This window comes from Somniosus microcephalus, chromosome 9 (assembly GCF_052327205.1).
Source record: "Somniosus microcephalus isolate GS21.2 chromosome 9, FLI_Smic_1.0, whole genome shotgun sequence".
Taxonomy (NCBI): domain Eukaryota; kingdom Metazoa; phylum Chordata; class Chondrichthyes; order Squaliformes; family Somniosidae; genus Somniosus; species Somniosus microcephalus.
Genome location: NC_140995.1, coordinates 217,068,333 through 217,089,578, shown reverse-complemented (window position 1 = coordinate 217,089,578; position 21,246 = coordinate 217,068,333). Strand labels below are relative to the sequence as shown.

The 21,246-nt window shown below is 47.1% G+C and overlaps 1 protein-coding gene across 3 annotated transcripts in view; it reads left to right on the top strand.

The window, feature by feature from the left end:
- The window catches only part of LOC147113028 (TOG array regulator of axonemal microtubules protein 2-like), a 203,889-nt gene that overhangs the window by 75,242 nt on the left and 107,401 nt on the right, over nucleotides 1-21,246 (top strand). For all 3 annotated transcript variants that reach the window (XM_085997898.1, XM_085997897.1, XM_085997900.1), the window contains exon 4: nucleotides 14,486-14,764. In XM_085997898.1, the coding sequence (XP_085854024.1) occupies nucleotides 14,486-14,764 (279 nt within the window). The remainder of the gene's footprint in view (nucleotides 1-14,485; nucleotides 14,765-21,246) is intronic.

Here is a 21,246-nt window from a genome sequence, read left to right as displayed (position 1 = left end):
AGGGGATCTCATTGAAACGTATAAAATTCTGACAGGGCTAGACAGATTGGATGCAGGAAGGATATTTCCCCTGGCTGGGGGGTCTAGAACGAGGGCTCACAGTCTCAGGATACGGGATAGGACATTTAGGACTGAGATGAGGAGAAATTTCTTCACTCAGAGGGTGGTGAACCTGTGGAATTCTCTACCACAGAAGGCTGTGGAGGCTAATCACTGCATATATTTAAGAAGGAGATAGATAGATTTCTAGACGCAAAAGGCATCAAAGAGTATGGGGAGAGAGCTGGAATATGGTATTGAGATAGAGGATCAGCCATGATCATATTGAATGGCGGAGCAGGCTTGAAGGGCCGAATGGCCTACTCCTGCTCCTATTTTTCTATGTTTCTATGTTCAAAGAAAATGAAAAAAACACAATTTTTTTAATGCCCCTTTAATTTTTCTCCCAGGTCGCTTATAGCAGTGGCCAGGAGATTAATCTTTAAATCCTGGTTGGCAACCCTACCTACATTCCATTTAGACTACAAAGGCAGGCAGTGACATAGGTAGGAAGGGGAATGAGGTCCTGCATCAAGAATTTAGGGAGCTAGGTAACAGATTAAAGAGCAGGACCTCAAAGGTTGTAATCTCTGGATTACTCCCAGTGCCACGTGCTAGTGAGTATAGGAATAGGAGGATAGAGCAGATAAATGCGTGGCTAAAGAGTTGGTGTAGGAGGGAGGGTTTTACTTTCCTGGATCACTGGGCCTGCTTCTGGGAAAGGTGGGACTTGTACAAGTCGGACGGGTTGCACCTGAACCAGAGCGGGACAAATATCCTTGCGGGGAGGTTTGCTAGCACTGTTGGGGGGGGTTTAAATTAACTTGGCAGGGGGATGGGATACAGAGGGGAGCTGAAATAGGGGGTGATGTGCTGCCAATTATAGAGAAAAAAACAAGTCAGCTTGGTAGACAGGGCAAATATATAAGGGCAAGGCTGGATGGCATCTATGCAAATAAGGTGGATGAACTGAAGGTGTTGATAAACACATGGGAGTATGATATTGTTGCTATCACGGAGACATGGTTGAGGGAGGGGCAAGACTGGCAGCTCAATATTCCGGGGTACAGAATCTTCAGGCGAGACAGAGGGGGAGGTGTAAGAGGAGGTGGTGTCGCAATATTAATTAAGGAGTCAATTACTGCAGTAAGGAGGGATGATATATTAGCAGGTTCCTCTAATGAGGCCATATGGGTGGAGCTTAAAAACAAAAAGGGGGCAAGCACTTTGCTGGGAGTGTACTATAGGCCTCCAAACAGTCAGGGGGAGATAGAGGAACAGATATGTAGGCAAATCTCAGAGAAATGTGCAAATAATAGGGTAATAATAATGGGGGATTTCAACTTCCCCAATATTAACTGGGATAGTCAGAGTGTGAAAGGCTCAGAGGGTGTAGAATTCTTAAAGTGCATCCAGGAGAGCTTTTTGAGCCAGCATGTGGAAAGTCCTACAAGAGAGGGGGCGGTACTGGACCTAATTCTAGGGAATGTGGCCGGCCAAGTGGAAAAAGTGTTAGTAGGTGAGCACTTTGGTGACAGTGACCATAATATGGTGAGATTAAAGGTGGTCATGGAAAAGGACGGGGATGGGCTGGAAATAAAGGTTCTAAATTGGGGGAAGGCCGATTTTAATAGGATAAGGCAGGATCTGGCCAAAATGGACTGGGATCAGCTACTTGTAGGAAAATCCGCATCGGAGCAATGGGAGGCTTTCAGAAGGGAGATTGAGATCATACAATGGCAACATGTTCCCGTAAAGGTCAAGGGTGGTTCCAAAAACCACAGGGAACCTTGGATGTCAGGGGATATACGAGAATGGATTAGGAAAAAAAGGAGGGCTTTTGGCAGATACAAAAGGCTAAAGACGGAGGAAGCCCTAGAGGAGTACAAAAAGTGCAGGGGGATACTTAAAAAAGAAATTAGGAGATCAAGGAGGGGCCATGAAATAACACTGGCGAGCAAAATAAAGGAAAATCCTCAGATGTTTTATAAGTATATTAGGGGTAAGAGGATAACTAGGCAAAAAATAGGGCCCATTAGGGACAAAAGTGGCAATCTGTGTGTGGGGCCGGAAGATGTAGGAGGGGTTCTAAATGAATTTTTTGCATCTGTTTTCACTATGGAGAAGGACGATGTAGACATAGAAATAGGGCGGGGGGACTGTGATATGCTCGAACATATTAACATCGAGAGGGAGGAGGTATTGGCGGTTTTAGCAGGCCTAAAAATGGATAAATCCCCAGGCCCGGACGAAATGTATCCCAGGCTGCTGTGTGAGGCAAAGGAAGAGATTGCGGGGGCTCTAACACATATATTCAGGACCTCTCTGGCCACAGGGGATGTGCCAGAGGACTGGAGAACCGCTAATGTAGTACCATTATTCAAGAAGGGAAGTAGGGAAAAACCGGGGAACTACAGGCCAGTGAGCCTAACATCAGTGGTAGGAAAATTATTGGAAAAAATTCTGAGGGACAAAATTAGTCTCCACTTGGAGAGGCAAGGATTAATCAGGGATAGTCAACATGGCTTTGTCAAGGGAAGATCATGTCTGACTAATTTGATTGAATTTTTTGAGGGGGTGACTAGGCGTGTGGATGAGGGTAACGCAGTGGATGTGGTATACATGGATTTCAGTAAGGCCTTCGATAAAGTCCCGCACAGGAGACTGGTCAAGAAGGTAAGAGCCCATGGAATCCAGGGGGCCTTGGCACATTGGATACAAAACTGGCTTAGTGGCAGAAGGCAGAGGGTGATGGTCGAAGGTTGTTTTTGTGACTGGAAGCCTGTGGCCAGTGGGGTACCACAGGGATCGGTGCTGGGTCCCTTGCTGTTTGTGGTCTACATTAATGACTTGGATATGAATGTAAAAGGTATGATCAGTAAGTTCGCGGATGATACAAAAATTGATAGGGTGGTAAATAGCGAGGAGGTAAATAGCCAGTCCAAAGATGTGCGGGTTAGGTTGATTGGCTATGGTAAATTGACCCTTAGTGTTAGGGGGATTAAATACGTGGGGTTACGGGGATAGGGTGGGATATGTGTTGGTGTAGGGGTTACGGGGATCGGGTGGGATATGTGTCGGTGCAGGCTCGATGGGCCGAAATGGCCTCTATCTGCACTGTGGGGTTTCTGTGATTTCTGTGATTCTGTGAGGGTAGCCTCAGTCTGCAGGACGATATAGATGGGTTGGTCAGATGGGCGGAACAGTGGCAAATGGAATTTAACCCGGAAAAGTGCGAGGTGATGCACTTTGGGGGGACTAACAAGGCAAGGGAATACACAATGAATGGTAAGACCCTAGGCAAGACGGAGGGTCAGAGGGATCTGGGTGTGCAAGTACACAGATCCCTGAAGGCGGCGGAACAGGTGGATAAGGTGGTAAAAAAGGCATATGGGATACTTGCCTTCATTAGCCGAGGCATAGAATATAAGAGCAAGGAGGTTATGATGAAGCTGTATAAAACACTGGTTAGGCCACAGCTGGAATACTGTGTGCAGTTCTGGTCGCCACACTACAGGAAGGATGTGAACGCTTTGGAGAGGGTGCAGAGGAGATTCACCAGGATGTTACCAGGGCTGGAGCGCTTCAGCTATGAAGAGAGACTGGGCAGATTGGGTTTGTTTTCCTTGGAGCAGAGGAGGCTGAGGGGGGACATGATTGAGGTGTACAAAATTATGAGGGGCATAGATAGGATGGATACTGAGGAGCTTTTTCCCTTAGTAGAAGGGTCAGTAACTAGGGGGCATAGATTCAAGGTAAAGGGCGGGAGGTTTAGAGGGGATTTGAGAAAGAACTTCTTCACCCAGAGGGTGGTTGGAGTCTGGAACTCACTGCCTGAAAGGGTTGTGGAGGCAGGAACCCTCACAACATTTAAAAAGCGTTTGGATGAGCACTTGAAATGCCATAGCATACAAGGCTACGGACCAAATGCTGGAATATGGGATTAGATTAGACAGGGCTTGATGGCCGGCGCGGACACGATGGGCCGAAGGGCCTCTATCCGTGCTGTATAACTCTATGACTCTAAGAGTAGGGCCCGCTACTGTGTTGCTGCTCGTGTCGAACAGCTGTCAACATCGACGGGCGAAATGTTAGATGCGAGATTCAGGACCATTGAAAGCGGCACAGATTGGAAGCTTGTGAAAATATAAGGAGCTGTGCTTATTTATAAGAATAGCCTGCATCCAATTAGCTCCCGTTTGTAAACCTCAGTGATTGAGTGTCACTCGTAACGAGAGCACTTGTTGCAGCCTGACAGGAGCCCATGGCATAAAAGATTGAGGGTGACGGTGACCTTGGCAACCACAGGCAGTGCTGCCCATACCCTGGTGTGAGGCTGGAGTCGAGGCTGCAGCAGCTGACATATCTCAGTAACAGCCTCCTTGGTGAAGCGAAGGTGCCTCATCCATTGCTCCTCAGTGACGTGGAGATAGGAGAAGTGCTCCCTGAAGACCCTCTGTGGAAGCAGATTCCATAGGAAATTTCAAAAAGCAATTGGACATGTACCTGAGGCAAGAGGACTAATTTGCAGGGTTATGGGGGGAAAAAACAGGGGTGCGGGACTAAATTGAACATCTCTTCCAAAGAGCCGGCACAGGCACGACGGGCCGAATGGCCTCCCTCTGTGCTGTAATATTCTATGATTCTATGATCTGGTCTCCTGCTGAATGCCCACCTCCTCCTCCTCCCTCTCCTGGCAGCTTGTCCTGCTCTGTGGTATCTTCCTTCTTGGTCCCAATCGCGCTCTATTCCCAAAGGCAGCCCCAGCAGACTATTCATGTCTGGAGCCAGATAATTTGTGAAGAAAACAACAAAAGCAGTCAGATCTCTCTTGGTGCAGACAAATTGAACTTTGAACAGTGGTGGAACTCAGCAGAAAAGCTCCTGGAAGTCAAACAGAAACCAGAAGTAGTGAACCAGCAACAAACCTGTAAGTACTGCATGACACCTTTAAAAAGTGCTGGCGAGGGGGCATTCACGCCGGCTAGCATCATGTTTTTGCGAGCGAGGTCGGCGTACGGGAGCCCGATGCACTGGGCTGGTCCAAAATGGCAAGCTCATCCTGCAAGCATCGCCATGGGACCATCATCTAATTAATTTTCTGCCTCATTTACATTCTGCCGGCGTGTGCTCCTCTCTCGAGCGCTACCTCCTGCACCAAGATGGCGTGCGCATCTTAGACACCATTTTGGGTCCTTAGGCGGCTGCGTAGCATCTGAACAGCTGCCCAATTTCTAGGGCAGTGTGAGTGAGTTTGGCTGCATTTATGGTGATAAGCTTGAGTTGCACAAATTAATTTATTTCCCACAAGCTGATGAAGGTGGCTTTATTACACTTCTCCCTCCTTTATTGAAGAAGTTAATCATTACAAATAATCATTGTACATGACTTGTATGGTATACACAACTCTTGGTATACATTTCTCAAATGGAACCCATTTTACGTTTCCAAATTCTACTATAGAATTCTGTAATACAAACAAAAGATATGAACTTATTTTCCATATTTACAGATTAAACTTAATCATTGGTTTTCTGTTTCGAAGAGGATACATTCTTTCTTGAACAGAACTTTCAGATCTTATTGTAAGACTTTGACTCACTCTAGACTGAGCCTGCGGATAATTTTTCTCCAAGGGCTGGCCTTGATCTACATTTGGACTCTCTACACTTTCAGACTGTTTGTCTGCCTGACTCGGGCTCAGACTTAAATTCTGACTTTGTCTTGGACTTGTTTCTGGTATGTCTGATGTAGGATTTGCTGCTGGTACTCTACTTGTAATAAGACTATCTGACTCATCAGAATAAATTGAATCATCCCAGCTTTCAACTCCTTCCACATCTGTCGGTAAGATATGATCAATGTGAACAAACCTAACCTTTCCATGATCAAACATGACCAAGTATGTGCGAGGGCCACATATCTTCACTACTCTTCCTGGTAACCACTTTAACCATTTATGGTGATGGTTCTTCACTCTAACCTTCTGGTTCAACTTCACACTTCTCTCTCTAACTCTACTTTTATCATGGCTCTCTTTCTGCCTTGATTGATTCTCTTCTACCGACTGTGCCAAGTTTGGCTTTAACAATGAGAACCTGGTTCATGGATGTCATTTGAGAAATAACTCTATTGGTTTTCTACCAGTAGTGGTATGAGGAGTATGCCGATAGGTAATCAGAAAATTTGCCAGTTTGTGGTCCAATGACAACTGACGTTTCTTTGGATTTGGATCCAACATCTGCTTGATGAGGGCACATTTGACAATTTGTACTGTGTGAACTCTTCTGAACAACATTGCGGCCCATTATCAGACACAGTTTCTTCTAGGAGGCTGTATGAAGAAAACAATCTTCGTAAATTGTCTAGTGTTTTGCTTGTTGTTATTATCCGCATCGGAAACGCCTCTACCCACTTTGAGTGACTATCTATCACTACGAACAATTGCTGCCCTTCTAGCTCAGCAAAATCTACATGTATCCTTTGCCACACTCTGGGAGGCTATTTCCATGGCTGTAATGGTACTGATGGTGGTTTCTTGCTCACCGATTGACATGTTGTACACTGACTGACTATGTACTCTATCTCTTTATCTAAACCTGGCCACCATAAGTAACTGCATGCAAAGCTCTTGGTCAACCACATTCCCAGGTGCTGGTTATGAAGATCTCCTAACAATTTAGACCTGAACCTATTTGGGATAACCACTCTTCCTCCCCACATGATAAAATCTTTATCCACTGACAATTCGTCCCTACGAACGAAGTATGGATGGATATCTTCCTCTGATACCTGGTTTGGCCATCCATTTGCTATGTAATCTTACACCTTTAACATAATCGGGTCACATTTGGTTGCCCTACTAATCTCATCAGCTGTGACTGGCAGCTCATCAATGTCTGAGAACTAGAACACTTCTTCCTTATTGGGTGTTGATGCGCTATCAATTACTCATAAAAGACTGAGAGTTAGAAGAGTAACTAAAGGCTTTTATTAACAACAGAATGGAGGTCTGCCTCGAGTGGTCGACCGGTCCAGGATACCAAGGGCTGGGGAGCAGTCACCTTTATACTAGGACCTGTGGGAGGAGCCAGCCGAGGCATGTCCAGGCATGTACACAGTGGAATACAAACAGGACAAACAGGAATACAAACAGTGGTTTACCACATTCACCCCTTGTTTAAAATTGAGTCCGGCGGGGTGAAGTGTATTAAAAGTTAGTGTATTGGAGTCTCTCCGGAGGTCTTGTCTGCCGCTGTGATCGGCGTGGCGACGGCAGGGGTAGTGAAGCTTCCGGCGTCGAGTCCAGCGTAGGCTGTGGCACAGGCGTGTCGTCCTCGTAGATGTCGAGCGGGTCGCGGGGCCCAGGCCTGCCGTCTGCTGGGGCTGGATATCGGATCGTGGGGGAGGGTGGTAGTGGGTAGTGGGTTACTGTGGTCCCCGAGGGTGCAAGGTCTCTTATGGAGACTGTGTCCTCCCGCCCGTCCGGGTATGCGATGTAAGCATACTGGGGGTTGGCGTGGAGGAGGTCGACCCTCTCGACCAGGGGGTCCGTTTTATGGGTCCTCACGTGTCTTCTCAGTAGGACCGGCCCTGGGGACGTCAGCCATGGCGGTAGCGATGTCCCTGATGTGGACTTCCTTGGGAAGACAAACATTTTCTCATGAGGGGTGGCGTTAGTGGCAGTGCAGAGCAGTGACCGAATAGAGTGGAGCGCATCGGGGAGCACATCCTGCCAGCGGGAGGTTGGAAGGCCCCTAGACTTTAAGGCTAGCAGGACGGCCTTCCAAACTGTCGCATTTTCTCTTTCCACCTGTCCGTTCCCCCGGGGGTTGTAACTGGTGGTCCTGCTTGTGGCAATACCCCTAGTTAGCAGGTACTGACGGAGTTCGTCGCTCATAAACGATGAGCCCCGGTCGCTATGGATATAGCTGGGGAAGCCGAACAGGGTGAAGAGGTTGTTCAGACATTTAATGACCGTGGCACTGGTCATGTCCGGGCAGGGGAAGGCGAACGGGAAACGGGAGTACTCATCAATAATATTGAGGAAGTACACATTGCGGTCGGAGGAGGGGAGAGGCCCTTTAAAATCAACGCTCAGGCGCTCGAAGGGGCGAGTGGCTTTTATCAGGTGGGCCCTGTCTGGTCTATAAAAGTGTGGTTTGCACTCAGCGCAGACTTGGCAGTTCCTGGTCATGGTCCTGACCTCCTCAATAGAGTAAGGCAGGTTGCGGGCCTTGATGAGGTGGAAGAACCTGGTGACCCCCGGGTGGCAGAGGTCATTGTGGAGGACCCGTGGTCTATCGATCTGCGCGCTGGCGCAGGTGCCACGCGATAGCGCATCCGGGGGTTCATTTAGCTTCCCGGGCCGGTACAAGATCTCGCAGTTGTAGGTGGAAAGTTCGATTCTCCACCTCAAGATCTTGTCATTTTTGATTTTGCCCCTCTGCTTGTTGTTAAACATAAAAGCAACTGAACGCTGGTCAGTGAGCAGGGTAAATCGTTTTCCGGCCAGGTAGTGCCTCCAATGACGCACAGCCTCCACAATCGCCTGGGCCTCCTTCTCAACAGTGGAGTGTCTGGTCTCCGGGCCTTGGAGGGTTCGTGAAAAGAAGGCCACGGGTCTCCCCGCCTGATTGAGGGTAGCGGCCAGGGCAAAGTCGGACGCGTCGCTTTCCACCTGGAAGGGGATGGATTCGTCCACTGCGTGCATGGTGGCTTTGGCAATGTCCTCCTTGATACGGTGGAAGGCTAAGCGAGCCTCTGCCGTCAAGGGAAAAGAGGTGGACTTGATCAGCGGACGGGCCTTGTCCGCATAGTAGGGGACCCACTGGGCGTAATAGGAGAAAAACCCTAGGCACCTCTTCAGGGCCTTGAGGCAGTGGGGCAGTGGAAGTTCCATAAGGGGACGCATCCGGTCGGGGTCGGGGCCGATGACTCCGTGTTCCACAACACAGCCAAGGATGGCGAGGCGGTTTGTGCGGAATATGCACTTCTCCTTGTTATATGTCAGGTTTAGGAGTTGGGCGGTGCGGAGGAATTTTTCGAGGTTTGCGTCATGGTCCTGCAAGTCACGGCCGCAGATGGTCACATTGTCCAGATATGGGAAAGTGGCCTGCAACGCATTTTGATCTACCATCCGGTCCATCTCCCTTTGGAAGATGGAGACCCCGTTGGTGACGCCAAAGGGAACCCTAAGGAAGTGATAGAGGCGGCCGTTTGCCTCAAAGGCAGTGTACTGGCGGTCCTCAGGGCGGATGGGGAGCTGGTGGTACGCTGATTTCAGGTCAATGGTCGAGAAGACGCGGTACTGCGCGATCTGGTTGACCATATCAGCTATACGGGGGAGTGGGTAGGCGTCCAGCAGGGTGTAGCGATTTATTGTCTGGCTGTAGTCGATGACCAGGCGCTGCTTCTCGCTGGTCTTAACGACCACAACCTGGGCTCGCCAGGGGCTGGTGCTGCCCTCAATAATCCCTTCTTTCAGGAGCCGCTCCACTTCGGTTTTAATGAAAACCCTGTCCCCGGCACTGTATCGCCTGCTCTTTGTGGCGATGGGCTTACAGTCGGGGGTGAGGTTAGCAAACAGTGGTGGGGGGGTGACTCTGAGTGTGGAGAGGTTGCACCTGGTGCGCGGCGGGCAATTTGGAAGCTGCTGGCTGCGGACTGTGAGTGGGGGTAGGGGTCCACCGTACGCCATCGTAACACTTTTAAGGTGGCACTGAAAATCTAACCCCAGCAGGACGGCAGCGCAGAGGTCAGGCAGGACCAGAAGTTTAAAATGATCGTACACGGTCCCGTCTACTACGAGTGTCACCACGCAGTAGCCGCCGATGTCCGCCGACTGGGACTCGGAGGCCATAGAAATCCGCTGTTGCGCAGGCAGGACTGGGAGAGAGCAACGCCGCACCGTGTCGGGGTGGATGAAGCTCTCCGTGCTCCCAGAGTCAAAAAGGCAGATTGTATCGTGACCATTTACCTTAATGTCCATTGTGGAACTGGCCAGTTGGTGCGGTCTCGCTTGGTCCAGTGTAACGGATGCCAGCGTAGGGGTCGGTGTGTCGCTGCGGGTATCAGATGAGGCGGTGTCGGGGGCCTGCTGCGTCCCGGCTGTCGTCCAAGATGGCGGCGTCCATGATCCCCATGTGGCTGGAGGCGTCCAAAATGGCTGCTGTACCGGTGATTCGCACACGGCCGGGGAGGTCCAAAATGGTGGCCCGCATGGCCCACACGCGGCGCTGCTGGGGTTCGGGGTGGCTTTGGCCCTGCAGACGCTAGCGTAGTGTCCCTTCTTCCCGCAGCCCGAGCAGATCGCGTTTTTCGCCGGGCAGCGCGCTCTGGGGTGTTTTGCCTGGCCACAGAAGTAGCATTTCTGGCCTTGGGGCACTGCTGTCTGGCCTTGGGACACTGCTGCAGTAGTTGGGCCGTTGTTGGGGTGTGGCTGGGGTGGCACGGCGCTATGAGGCGGTCCTACCATGTCCCAGGCTGTCATTCCCCGCGGCGTCCACGGTGCAGAGGAGTAGGCATCCATGCCCTGGTAGGCTGCATCCAACGATAGTGCGAGTTCAGAGGCCTTGTTGAGGTCGAGGTTACTCTGCTCCAACAGTCGCTGTCGTGTGTAATTGGATCTGTGGCCCGCTACAAAAGCGCCCCGGATAAGTTCCTCTGTGTACACGGCGGCCTTTACATCCTTACAACCACAGGCCCGGCCAAGCACAGACAGTGCCTGAAGGTATTCCACGGTCGATTCCCCAGGTTGTTGTTTACGACTCCCCAGGAGGTGCCTGGCGTACACTTCGTTCACTGGGCGCGTGTACTGGTCCTTGAGGAGCTTGATAGCATCCGCATACGAGGTCGCGTCTTGGATGACCGAGTACACTCGGTGGTTCACTTTGGAGGTCAGGACATCCAGTTTGTCCTCGTCCGATTTGATTGCTTCGGAGGCAGTCAGGAATTTTTCGAAACACTTAAGCCAGTGAGTAAACTTGGTGGATGAGTCCGCCTCCCGATGATCTAAGTCCAGGCATGCTGGTGTGAGGATCTTCTCCATTATAAAAATGTTGTTAATAAAATTGATGCGCTATCAATTACTCATAAAAGACTGAGAGTTAGAAGAGTAACTAAAGGCTTTTATTAACAACAGAATGGAGGTCTGCCTCGAGTGGTCGACCGGTCCAGGATACAAGGGCTGGGGAGCAGTCACCTTTATACTAGGACCTGTGGGAGGAGTCAGCCGAGGCATGTCCAGGCATGTACACAGTGGAATACAAACAGGACAAACAGGAATACAAACAGTGGTTTACCACAGGTGTAACTTGTGATGGGGATGGCAACCTGGGCATAGCATCAGCATTACTGTGATCAGCTGATCGTCTGTACTCAATGTCATACATATACGCTGACAAAATCAAAACCCATCTCTGCATTCAGGCTGCAGCTAAGGTTGGAACTGGGGACTTTGGATGGAGGATTGCTGTCAGGGGCTTTTGGTCAGTAACTATGGTAAACTTATGACCAAACACGTAGTTGTGAAACTTCTTGACCCCAAAAATCAATGACAAAGCTTCCCTTTCGATCTGCACATAATTCCGCTCACTGGCACTGAGAGTGTGTGAAGCAGAAGCAATTGGTCTCTCCTCCCCGCTATCCAGTACATGAGAGATCACTGCCCCAACTCCGTACGGAGAGGCGTCCTTAGATCTCCTTAGATACATCATGGTGAACTAACATGGTACTCTCTACTAAGTGGTTTTTACACTCTTTGAATGCTGTGTCGCATTCTTTTGACCACTTCCAAGGGACCTGTTTTCTCAACAGCTCATTCAGTGGATGTAACAATGTAGCCAAGTATGGGAGGAACTTTCCGTAATAATTCAAAAGACCCAAAAATGATCGAAGTTCAGAGACATTCTTGGGAGTGAGTGCATTTCTGATTACATCCAGCTTTCCCTTGGTTGGATGTAAACCATTGTCTACTCTGTGCCCTAAGTACTCCACTGAGTTTTGAAACAACTCACACTTGTGAGCTCTCACTCGTACTCTGTGCTTCGCTAGTCGTTTGAGCACTTCATTCAACACCTCATCGTGGATTTGCCTGTTTGGTGCTGAAATGAGTATGTCATTCAAATAACACACTACCCCTTCAATCCCTTGCAAAATTTGATTCATCACCCCCTGGAATATGTCGGGGGCAGAAGACATTCCAAATGGTAGTCTATTGAACTGATATAGGCCTTGGTGAGTATTTATAGTCAAGCATGACTTGGACTCTTCATCTAACTCAAGTTGTAGGTAGGCGTTTGTTAGATCTAACTTTGAAAAGATCTGCCCACCTGTCAGCGTTGTAAACAAATCTTCCACATTTGGCAACGTATTGGGTAGATTACACTCTAGAACCTGGTTTACGGTTACCTTATAACCACCACACAACCTTACCTTACCATCTGACTTAGGTACAACAACAATGGGTGTAGCCCAATTACTCAAATCGACTTTAGAGATAATGTTCTCAGTTTTTAGTCTTTTGAGTTCTTGCTCAACTTTCTCCTTGAGTGCGTATGGTACAGGACATGGTTTGCAGGAAACTGGCCTTGCGTCCTTCTGCACTCTGACACTCGCCTTGAAGTCTTGGATTGGACTGCCCGTTTCACTGAACACCTTCGGATACTGCTTGATGACATCATCTTTTGATGCAAATTTCACTTCCACACGAAAAATCTCATTCCAATCCAGCTTCAGTGATCCCAACCAATTTCTACCTATCAAGGCAGGCTTGTCTCCTGTCGCTACTATGAGAGGCAAACTCCGACACTGATCCTTGTATTTCACTGGTATGGTGACACTTCCTACTGCAGGGATTTGCTCTCCTGAGTAGCCTCGCAGCTCTACCTTCGATTTCTCTAGCCGATAATCACGCAACTTGCCGCGATATAACGATTCCGGTACTATGCTCATGGCTGTACCGGTGTCGATTTCCATGGGTATCCTGGTTCCTGCGACATCTACTTGGATGACGATACCTCGCAAATCGCTGTTAGATACCTTTGTGCTCCTGATGTCATGAATCTCCAGAAACTCCTCGTCCTGCTGCTTCTCTTCAACAGTATGTAGTGTCTGGCGATTTCTACTTCTTGCATTGCCAGTCGGTTTACTCTTCTGTCAGCATGCCTTCGCAAGATGCCCAGTTTTCTTGCAGTAGAAACACTCTGCCTTCACATAGGGACAGCTTTGAGCGATGTGTTGTCCCAGGCACCGATAGCACGACTTCAATGCACTGTTACCTTGGCCAGTTGCTGAGGGCTTGGGGTCCAACTGCCTTTTACTTTTAGCCTGCACCCTCGGTTGTCTGACGACTGGAAATGGCGCGGAACTCTCAGGAGTATTGGTCGGCCATATCCATCGACATAGTTGTCTGACAAGCTAAGTCAAAAGTCAAATTAGGGGTTGTCAACAATTTACTTCTATACGTTCATTTTTCAACCCATAAACAAAGCGGTTATGCAAAGCTCGGTCCTGAAATTTTCCGAAATGACAGTGAATGAATAGCTTTTTTGTACTCACTGATACCCTTGTCATTTAATTGATCACGTGTTCCAAAACGATAACTTTCAGCAATTTCTCAGGACTGTAGTGCTGTTCTAACTTGGGTAGGATCTCCTTCAGTGTGTCCTTCGGCTTGGCGGGAACAAGCAAATTTTTCAGGGTTTCATACACCTGGCTTGCTTCAGTCAAAAAAATAGCCTGTTTCATTTCTAAAACCGCCCGGTTACGGTTTACATCATCGGGGATTTCGACGATACTATTCGCGGTGAAAAACATTTTTAGCCGCTCCACATACGCTTCGAAAGTCTCTTGGTCGCGATGGAACTCACCCTATTATTCCCATAGGCACGGCCATCTGGATTCTGGCAACGTTGATAGTTCAGCCACATGTGCTCAAAATTTACCTCGGATTTTTAAGTTTTTCTGCGAAACGAACAACCTCTAACAATCCCTCCGTCGGTTGGCAGGATTATCCTCCAACAAAAATTTCAGCTACTGAATCTGCAATCACATCCTCACCGCCAATTCTGTGATATCTTGAGACACAGCATATATATACAACAGCACAACATGGCTTCCGGTAAGAACTGTACTGCACATGGCTTTTTTTTATTATATACACCAATAGTCCACCAGGTGGCTCTATTACAGAAACAAAAACAGAAAAGACTGGAAAGAATCGACAGGTCAGGCAGCGTCTTTGGACAGAGAAAACAGAGTTAATGTTTCAGATCGATGACGTTTTCCTCTCTCCACAGCTGCTGCCAGACTGGTCAAGTGTTTCCAGCATTTTGCTGTTCTTATGAAAGTTGACGGGAATTGTTTCGAGTGTTTACTGATGGGACTTTTGCTCTTTGAGAGCAGGGTGTGCTGAGGACTCCACTAACCCTCTTGTTTTCCACAGCCTTTCTTCGGTCCAGTCTGAACTTGCCCCTGAGGAAAACCTGTTTTGCAAAGAGCACCGAGGGAAGTCAGCAGTCCGCGGGTGGCTGGGTTTTGGACAACAATAATTTCTACCACTTGTTCGATGGCAGCAGATCACAGGCTGCTTCTCATCTTCGTGGCTACAGTGTGAAGCTGGACTGGGCTGAGATAGAGACAGAGGGAGGCCATCCTTCCCTCGACACTCTTCAACTTAAAAACAAACTCAAACGGCGAATGTCGGAAATCCTGCCACAAAAGAGTAAGTCCAATAGCATCTGGAAAAGATGTCATTTCTCTCTCCTCTCTGTTCTCTGTCTCTTACGGTCTCATTCCTCTTTCTGACTTTCCCCACTCCCCTAGTCTGACTTTCTCTTCCCTCAATGTACCTTTCTTCCTGCATTCTTTCTCCTTACTGTTTCCATACTTCCTTGCTCTTTCACTGTCTCTCTCTTTGGTTTTCGGTCTCTCTCTGCTCATGATCTCTCTTTCCTCACTTTCTCTTCCTTCACCTTCTCTCTGAACTCACACTCTTTGTTTCTCTCTCTTTCTCCCTTTTTGTTGCTCACTGTCACTGTCTCTCTCTTTCCTCACGCTCCCTATCCTCTGTTTTTCTCTCTCCCCCTCTCTCTGCTCACTATCACTCTTTCCTCGCCCTTTCTCTGTCCTCACCCTCTGTTTTTATCTCAGTTTGCTTATTGTCTCTCCCTGGTTCTCTCCTCAGTCTCTCTTTCCTCACCCTTTCTGTCCTCGCTCTGTTTTGCTCTCTCACTATGTCTCTTTCTTCACCCTCTCTGCCCTCACCCTCTGTTTCTCTCCCTCTCTTTGCTCACTGGCACTGTCTCTCTTTTTCCTCACCTTCTTTCTGTCCTCACTCTCTCTGTTTTTCTCTCTCTCCCTCTCTCTCTGCTCACTGTCACTCTATCTCCCCCTTTCTCTCTGTCCTCTGTTCTTCTCTCTGTCTTTGCTCACTGTCACTGGCTCTTGTTTTCCGCACCCTCTCTCTGTCCTCTCTGTTTTTCTCTCCCTCTCTGCTCATTGTCACACTCCATCTCTCCCTTTCCTCACACTCTCTGGCCCTGAAATTCCACAGGGTGGGTGGTCTCCTGTTCACCCACTGTTACTTCAGCAGGAGACCGGCAGAAATCCCAGAGAAACAGTTTAGCTGGCTGAAAATGGGCGCCTACGTCGTTTCTCTGAAGTTACAGCAGGAGACTGGAATTCCCCACAGAACTTCAGGGCCTCTCTCACTCCATGTATTCAGTTTCTGGCACCAAAATTCCACGTAGTGACCTTGAGGGAATCACGGCCCGCCAGTGCCCTCCAACACCGACCCACTGGGGTTTGTTGAGTCAGTGCAAAGGCACTAGATTTCCATTGGGCAGATGGGCACAAGTGCCACGATCATCTTACTCAGTGTACCGGCCGCCACTGTTACACGATTAGATCCTGACTGAGGCTCGGGAGCAAGGAGTCCGGTTTAGGGAGTCCCCGCCACTGGCCCTGCCCCACAGCCCATCATTTGCCTTGTAAGAGGTGAATGGAAGTTTAACTCTTTACAAAGCAACCAGGCAACTCCCAGTCACGGTGGAGTCCCAACACGACCGCGGCTCTGCTGCTTCTGAAGCTATAGGAGAGCCCCAGGAAGTTCAAGGCCTCACTTTTTTAAGAGCCTCTCCACTCTCTCTTTTCTCCCACCCTTTGCACCTCTTTCTTCACATTGTTGCGTTTCCTCACTCTACTTTCACTCTCTGTCTCTCATTCCTCATTTGTTGTCTCGCTCTCTTCTCATTCTGTTTCTGTCCCTCTTCCTTCAATCTTGCTCTTTCTCACCTGCTGTTTTTCACTCTCTTTCTCTTTTCTCTGCCTCTTTTTCCTCTTTCCTTTCTCTTTCCTCTTTCTTTCTCCTCACTTCCTCACTCTCTTCCTGCACTCTCTTTTCCCTCTCCTTTGCTCTCTTACTTTCTGACATCCTCCCTTTCCCCCCTCACACTTTTCCCTCCATCTCTCATTCTCTTTCTATCTCTCTTTCCTACCTCTCTTTCCTCTGTGTCACTCTCATTTTCTTTTCTCTCTTTTTCCTCGCTCCCTCTCTCTGCTCTATTTACTCATCGTCTTTCCCTCCCTCCCTTTGATTCCACCCTCACAATATTAACGCAGGGCACAAAACAATTGTCTCATATTTGCAAACGATCACAATGTACTTGAAGTGTTGTTATTACCAAAATGGCCCAGGGCCAGGACTGCTAGTGTTTGCTGGAATGTCACAGTCCTGTAACACAGTGGAGCCTATGTTTTATTGAAAGAAGTGATTCTATTGTGCAAATTATTGTTCAGCTTATCAGGCTTCCAAAGTCACTTTTGTTTAATGAGGGAAAAAGAAATAAATAAGAGTGGGGCGAGATTCTGTCTTCAACATCCAGTTTGGATCTCTCTGTTTAGTGCTCTTAGCTCAGGCCCTGTATAGCACAGGTCCTGTCATAAATCGCAACTTCTACAAGAAGTAACTCAGGAAGTACTACTGGACGGCCAGCTGAGGGCGCCGTCCGAGGAGTACTCGGGCGTGGGCCCAACTTGGCCAGAGACAATCTGGAAACAGGAAGCTAGTGACTACTAACTGGACCTCCATGTTTTGTTATAAGTCGATTAAAGCCTTGCTTTATGTTCAACCAAGTGCGTAGTGAGTCTTTATTACGTCAGGTCCCATTCCCACAGAATGGTCACCAGTTTCTCACTTTATCACTCTACTCCCAACTCAGCCCCATATCTATCTATATAAAAGTCTCATATCTAGCATGCATTCCTATACTTCAGGCAGCACAATTTAATTGAATGAAAAGTATTGGGCCAGTAATTCCGGTCCCAACGCGTGAGTACAGACGGGGTACTCACGCGTGGGCCCGTTGGAAGTGCCGGATTTCAGCATGCACAGCGCATGCGCGGGAAACCGGCATTTCCTCCAAGGGGTTCAGAGGTCCAACGGGTGCGCGCAGGACTCTGCGCGCACGCGTTGAACTTCCTTCTTTTTGACAGGTTTGCCTGTGTGTAAGGGCCTGAACTTTTTAGAAATGTAAAAAGGAGACGTAAGGACTTGATTCTTTAAGGTAAGTGGTCTATTATTTAAAATTATAACATTTTTTCCACAGCTTTATTGTTTTTAAGGACTTTACAGTAAGGTAAGTTTATTTTTAGACCCGATTTCTTAAAAAATTACTTTTTTCAAAAATTTGATCAATTGTTTAAAATAGTTTTTAAAAGTTATTTATAGTTCATTTAATTAGTGGGATGTTTTTTAAAATTTTATTTAAAGTTTAAGTAGTGTTTTGGGCGCCCGTAGTTTTCATGAGTTTGACAGTTCTTACTATCAAACTCATGAATGAAGTTTCCCCTCCCCTGATTGGCTGCCCAGTGCTCACCTGATCCCAGCCGGCACATCGCACCAACTACGCCGCTGGATCAGGTAAGCACAGCGCGCCGACATCTGAACCGGGCCAGTGACAGGAAATGCAAGCAGGCCCGGGCTTCAGCTGTCGGCGCGCCGGGTAAGTGCACATCGGGGGCTTGCACGCGCGGCAAGCCCCCGATCCTAATTTCTGGGCCAATGTTTTTTTTTAAAAAGGGAGAAAGACAATCATTGCCGTTGGTGAGGTTTTACTGTGCGCAAATTGGCTGATGTGATTCCTACAAAAGTACTTATTTGGCTGTAAAGTGCTTTGGGACGCCCTGAGATGTGTTATATAACTGCAAGTTCTTTCTTTTTTTCCTTTCCTTTCATTTCATTTCATTTTCTAAGCTGGAGCCTTGTATCTATAACCAGCTGTCAATCTCTAACTTCCCTCACCAACAGCAATTAACTTCTACCTGACCCCAGTGTGTGTTGACATGCAATGTAACCGTGTAGAATGTTGGTAGATCTGCGGCTTTAAAGGAAAGGGTTCCTTATCTGAGCCGTGTCACCTCGATCAGACTGGAGGTAAATCCCGCTGAAGCGAATTGAAGGGAGACAGAAGCAGGATTACATAGGATTACACAGGATATACGGCACAGAAACAGGCCATTCAGCCCAACCAGTCCATGCCGGCGTTTATGCTCCTCACGAGCCTCCTCTCGTCTTTCCTCATCTAAACCTATCAGCGTAACCCTCTATTCCCTTCTCCCTCATATGCTTGTCTAGCCTCCCCTTAAATGCATCGATACTATCCACTTCAACCACTCCCTGTGGTAGCGAGCTCCACATTCTCACCACTCTTTGGGTCTTCTGAATTCCCTATTTCATTTTTTGGTGACTATCTTATATTGATGGCCTCTAGTTATGCTCTTCCCCACAAGTGGAAACATTCTCTCTGTATCTACTCTATCAAAACCATACATAATTTTAAAGACCTCTATTAGGTCACCCCTCAGCCTTCTTTTTTCAAGGGGAAAGAGACCCAGCCTGTTCATCCTTTCCTGATATGTATACCCTTGCATTTCAGGTATCATTCTTGTAAATCTTCTCTACACCCTCTCCAGTGCCTCTATATCCTTTTTATAATACGCCGACCAGAACTGTACGCAGTACTCTATAAGTGTGGTCTAACCAAGGTTCGATACAGGTTTAGCATAACTTCCCTACTTTTCAATTCTATCCCTCTAGAAATAAACCCTAGTGTTTGGTTTGCTTTTTTTATGGCCTTGCTAACCTGTGTCGCAACTTTTAGTGATCTGTGTATTTGTACTTCGAGATCCCTTTGTTCCTCTACCCCACCTAGACTCGCACCCTCCAAGTGATAAGTGACCTCCCTATTCTTCCTACCAAAATATAATACCTCACATTTATCTGTGTTGAACTTCATTTGCCAATTATATGCCCATTCTGCAAGTTTATTAATGTCCTCCTGTAATTTGTTGCAGTCCTCCTCAGTATTGACTATCCCCCCCAATTTGGTGTCATCCGCAAATTTAGAAATTGTGTTTTTGATTCCAAAGTCTAAATTGTTAATATAAATTGTGAACAGCAGTGGTCCCAGCACTGATCCTTGTGGAACACCACTACCCACCTTCTGCCACTGTGAATAGCTACCCTTTACTCCTACTCTCTGCTTTCTGTCTTCAAGCCAGCCAGCAATCCATTCTGCTACTTGTCCCCTGACTCCGCATTCTCTGACCCTATTCATCAGTCTATTATGGGGTACCTTATCGAAGGCCTTTTTAAAATCTAGATAAGTTACTTATACTGCATTACCATTGTCTACTCTGTTACCTCTTCAAAAAATTCAATCAGGCTGGTCAAGCAAGACTTTCCCTTTTGAAATCCAAGCTGACTATTCATAACGATGTTTTTGGTTTCAAGATGTTCTTCTATTTTCTCCTTTAGTAGGAATTCCGTTATTTTTCCTACCACTGATGTTAAGCTGACTGGTCTATAATTCCCTGGACATGTTCTATCCCCCTTCTTAAATATAGGTATTATGTTAGCTATCCGCCAGTCCTCTGGCACTATACCTTTTTCTAATGAATTATTAAATATGTGTAGTAATGCCTTTGCTATCTCTTCCCTAGATTCTTATCAAATGCGTGGATGCAATCCATCCGGACCAAGGGTTTTATCCTCTTTGAGTTTGATTAGTTTATTTAATATATCCCCTCATTTTATATTAAATGCACTTATCTCATTACTCATCTCATCATCCAATGTCATGTCCACCTGTTCTATCTCCCTGGTAAATACTGAAGCAAAATAATTAGTTAATATTTCTGCCATCTCTCTATCATTACCTGTGGGATTATCCTGTCTATCCCTTAATGGCCCTATTCCCATCCCAAACTTCCTTTTTTTATTGACGTGCCTGTAAAATATTTTACTATTTTGTTTTATGTTCCTTGATAATTTAATTTCATAGTTCCTCTTTGCCTTCCTAATTGTTTTTTTGACTTCTCTCCTAATCCCTTTGTATTCTCTCTCATCATGCACTCCTCTGCTATCTATATAGTTAATGTATGCATCTTTCCTTACCCTCAATTGTTTCCTTATGTCTTTATTCATCCATGGAGTCTCATTAGTGTTTAGTTTGTTCTTTCCTTTTAGTGGAATATATTTTTCCTGCACCCTGTTGAACACTATTTTAAAATGTTTCCCATTGTCGTTCTACATCATTGTTTGCCAATATCGTTGCCCATTTTATCTTCCCAAGTTCTATTCTCAGCCCCATAAAATCAGCTTTTCTCTAATCTATTAACTTGATTTTTGTCATTCTTATGCTCTTCTCTATTGTCATCTTAAAGCGTATTATATTATGGTCACTATTGCCTGGATGTTCCCCTACTTTTACTTCTCTTATCTGCTCTGGTTCATTCCCCATTACTAGATCCAATAGCGAATCCTCACTTGTTGGGATTTTTACATATTGGGTTAGAAAGGAGTCCTGTACACATTGTAGGCACTCCATTCCCTTATCCCCTTTACCTACCTCTTCTGTCCAATTAATATCAGGGTAGTTGAAATCCCCCATGATTATTATTCTATATTTTTTTACTCATTTCACTAATTTGTCTGCACATTTCTTCCTCCACCTCCCTTCCACTATTAGGTGGTCTGTAGACTACACCTATTAGTGTGATTGATCCTTTATTTAATTCTTTGCCATCAATGCCCTCCCTTACTTTATTCTTTCCAATGCTCTCGTTTCCTGTTTTGTTTATAACTAGGCTGGTTACGTTTCTTGTAGATCCCTTCCCCCATCTTACTAGTTTAAAGCCTTTGCC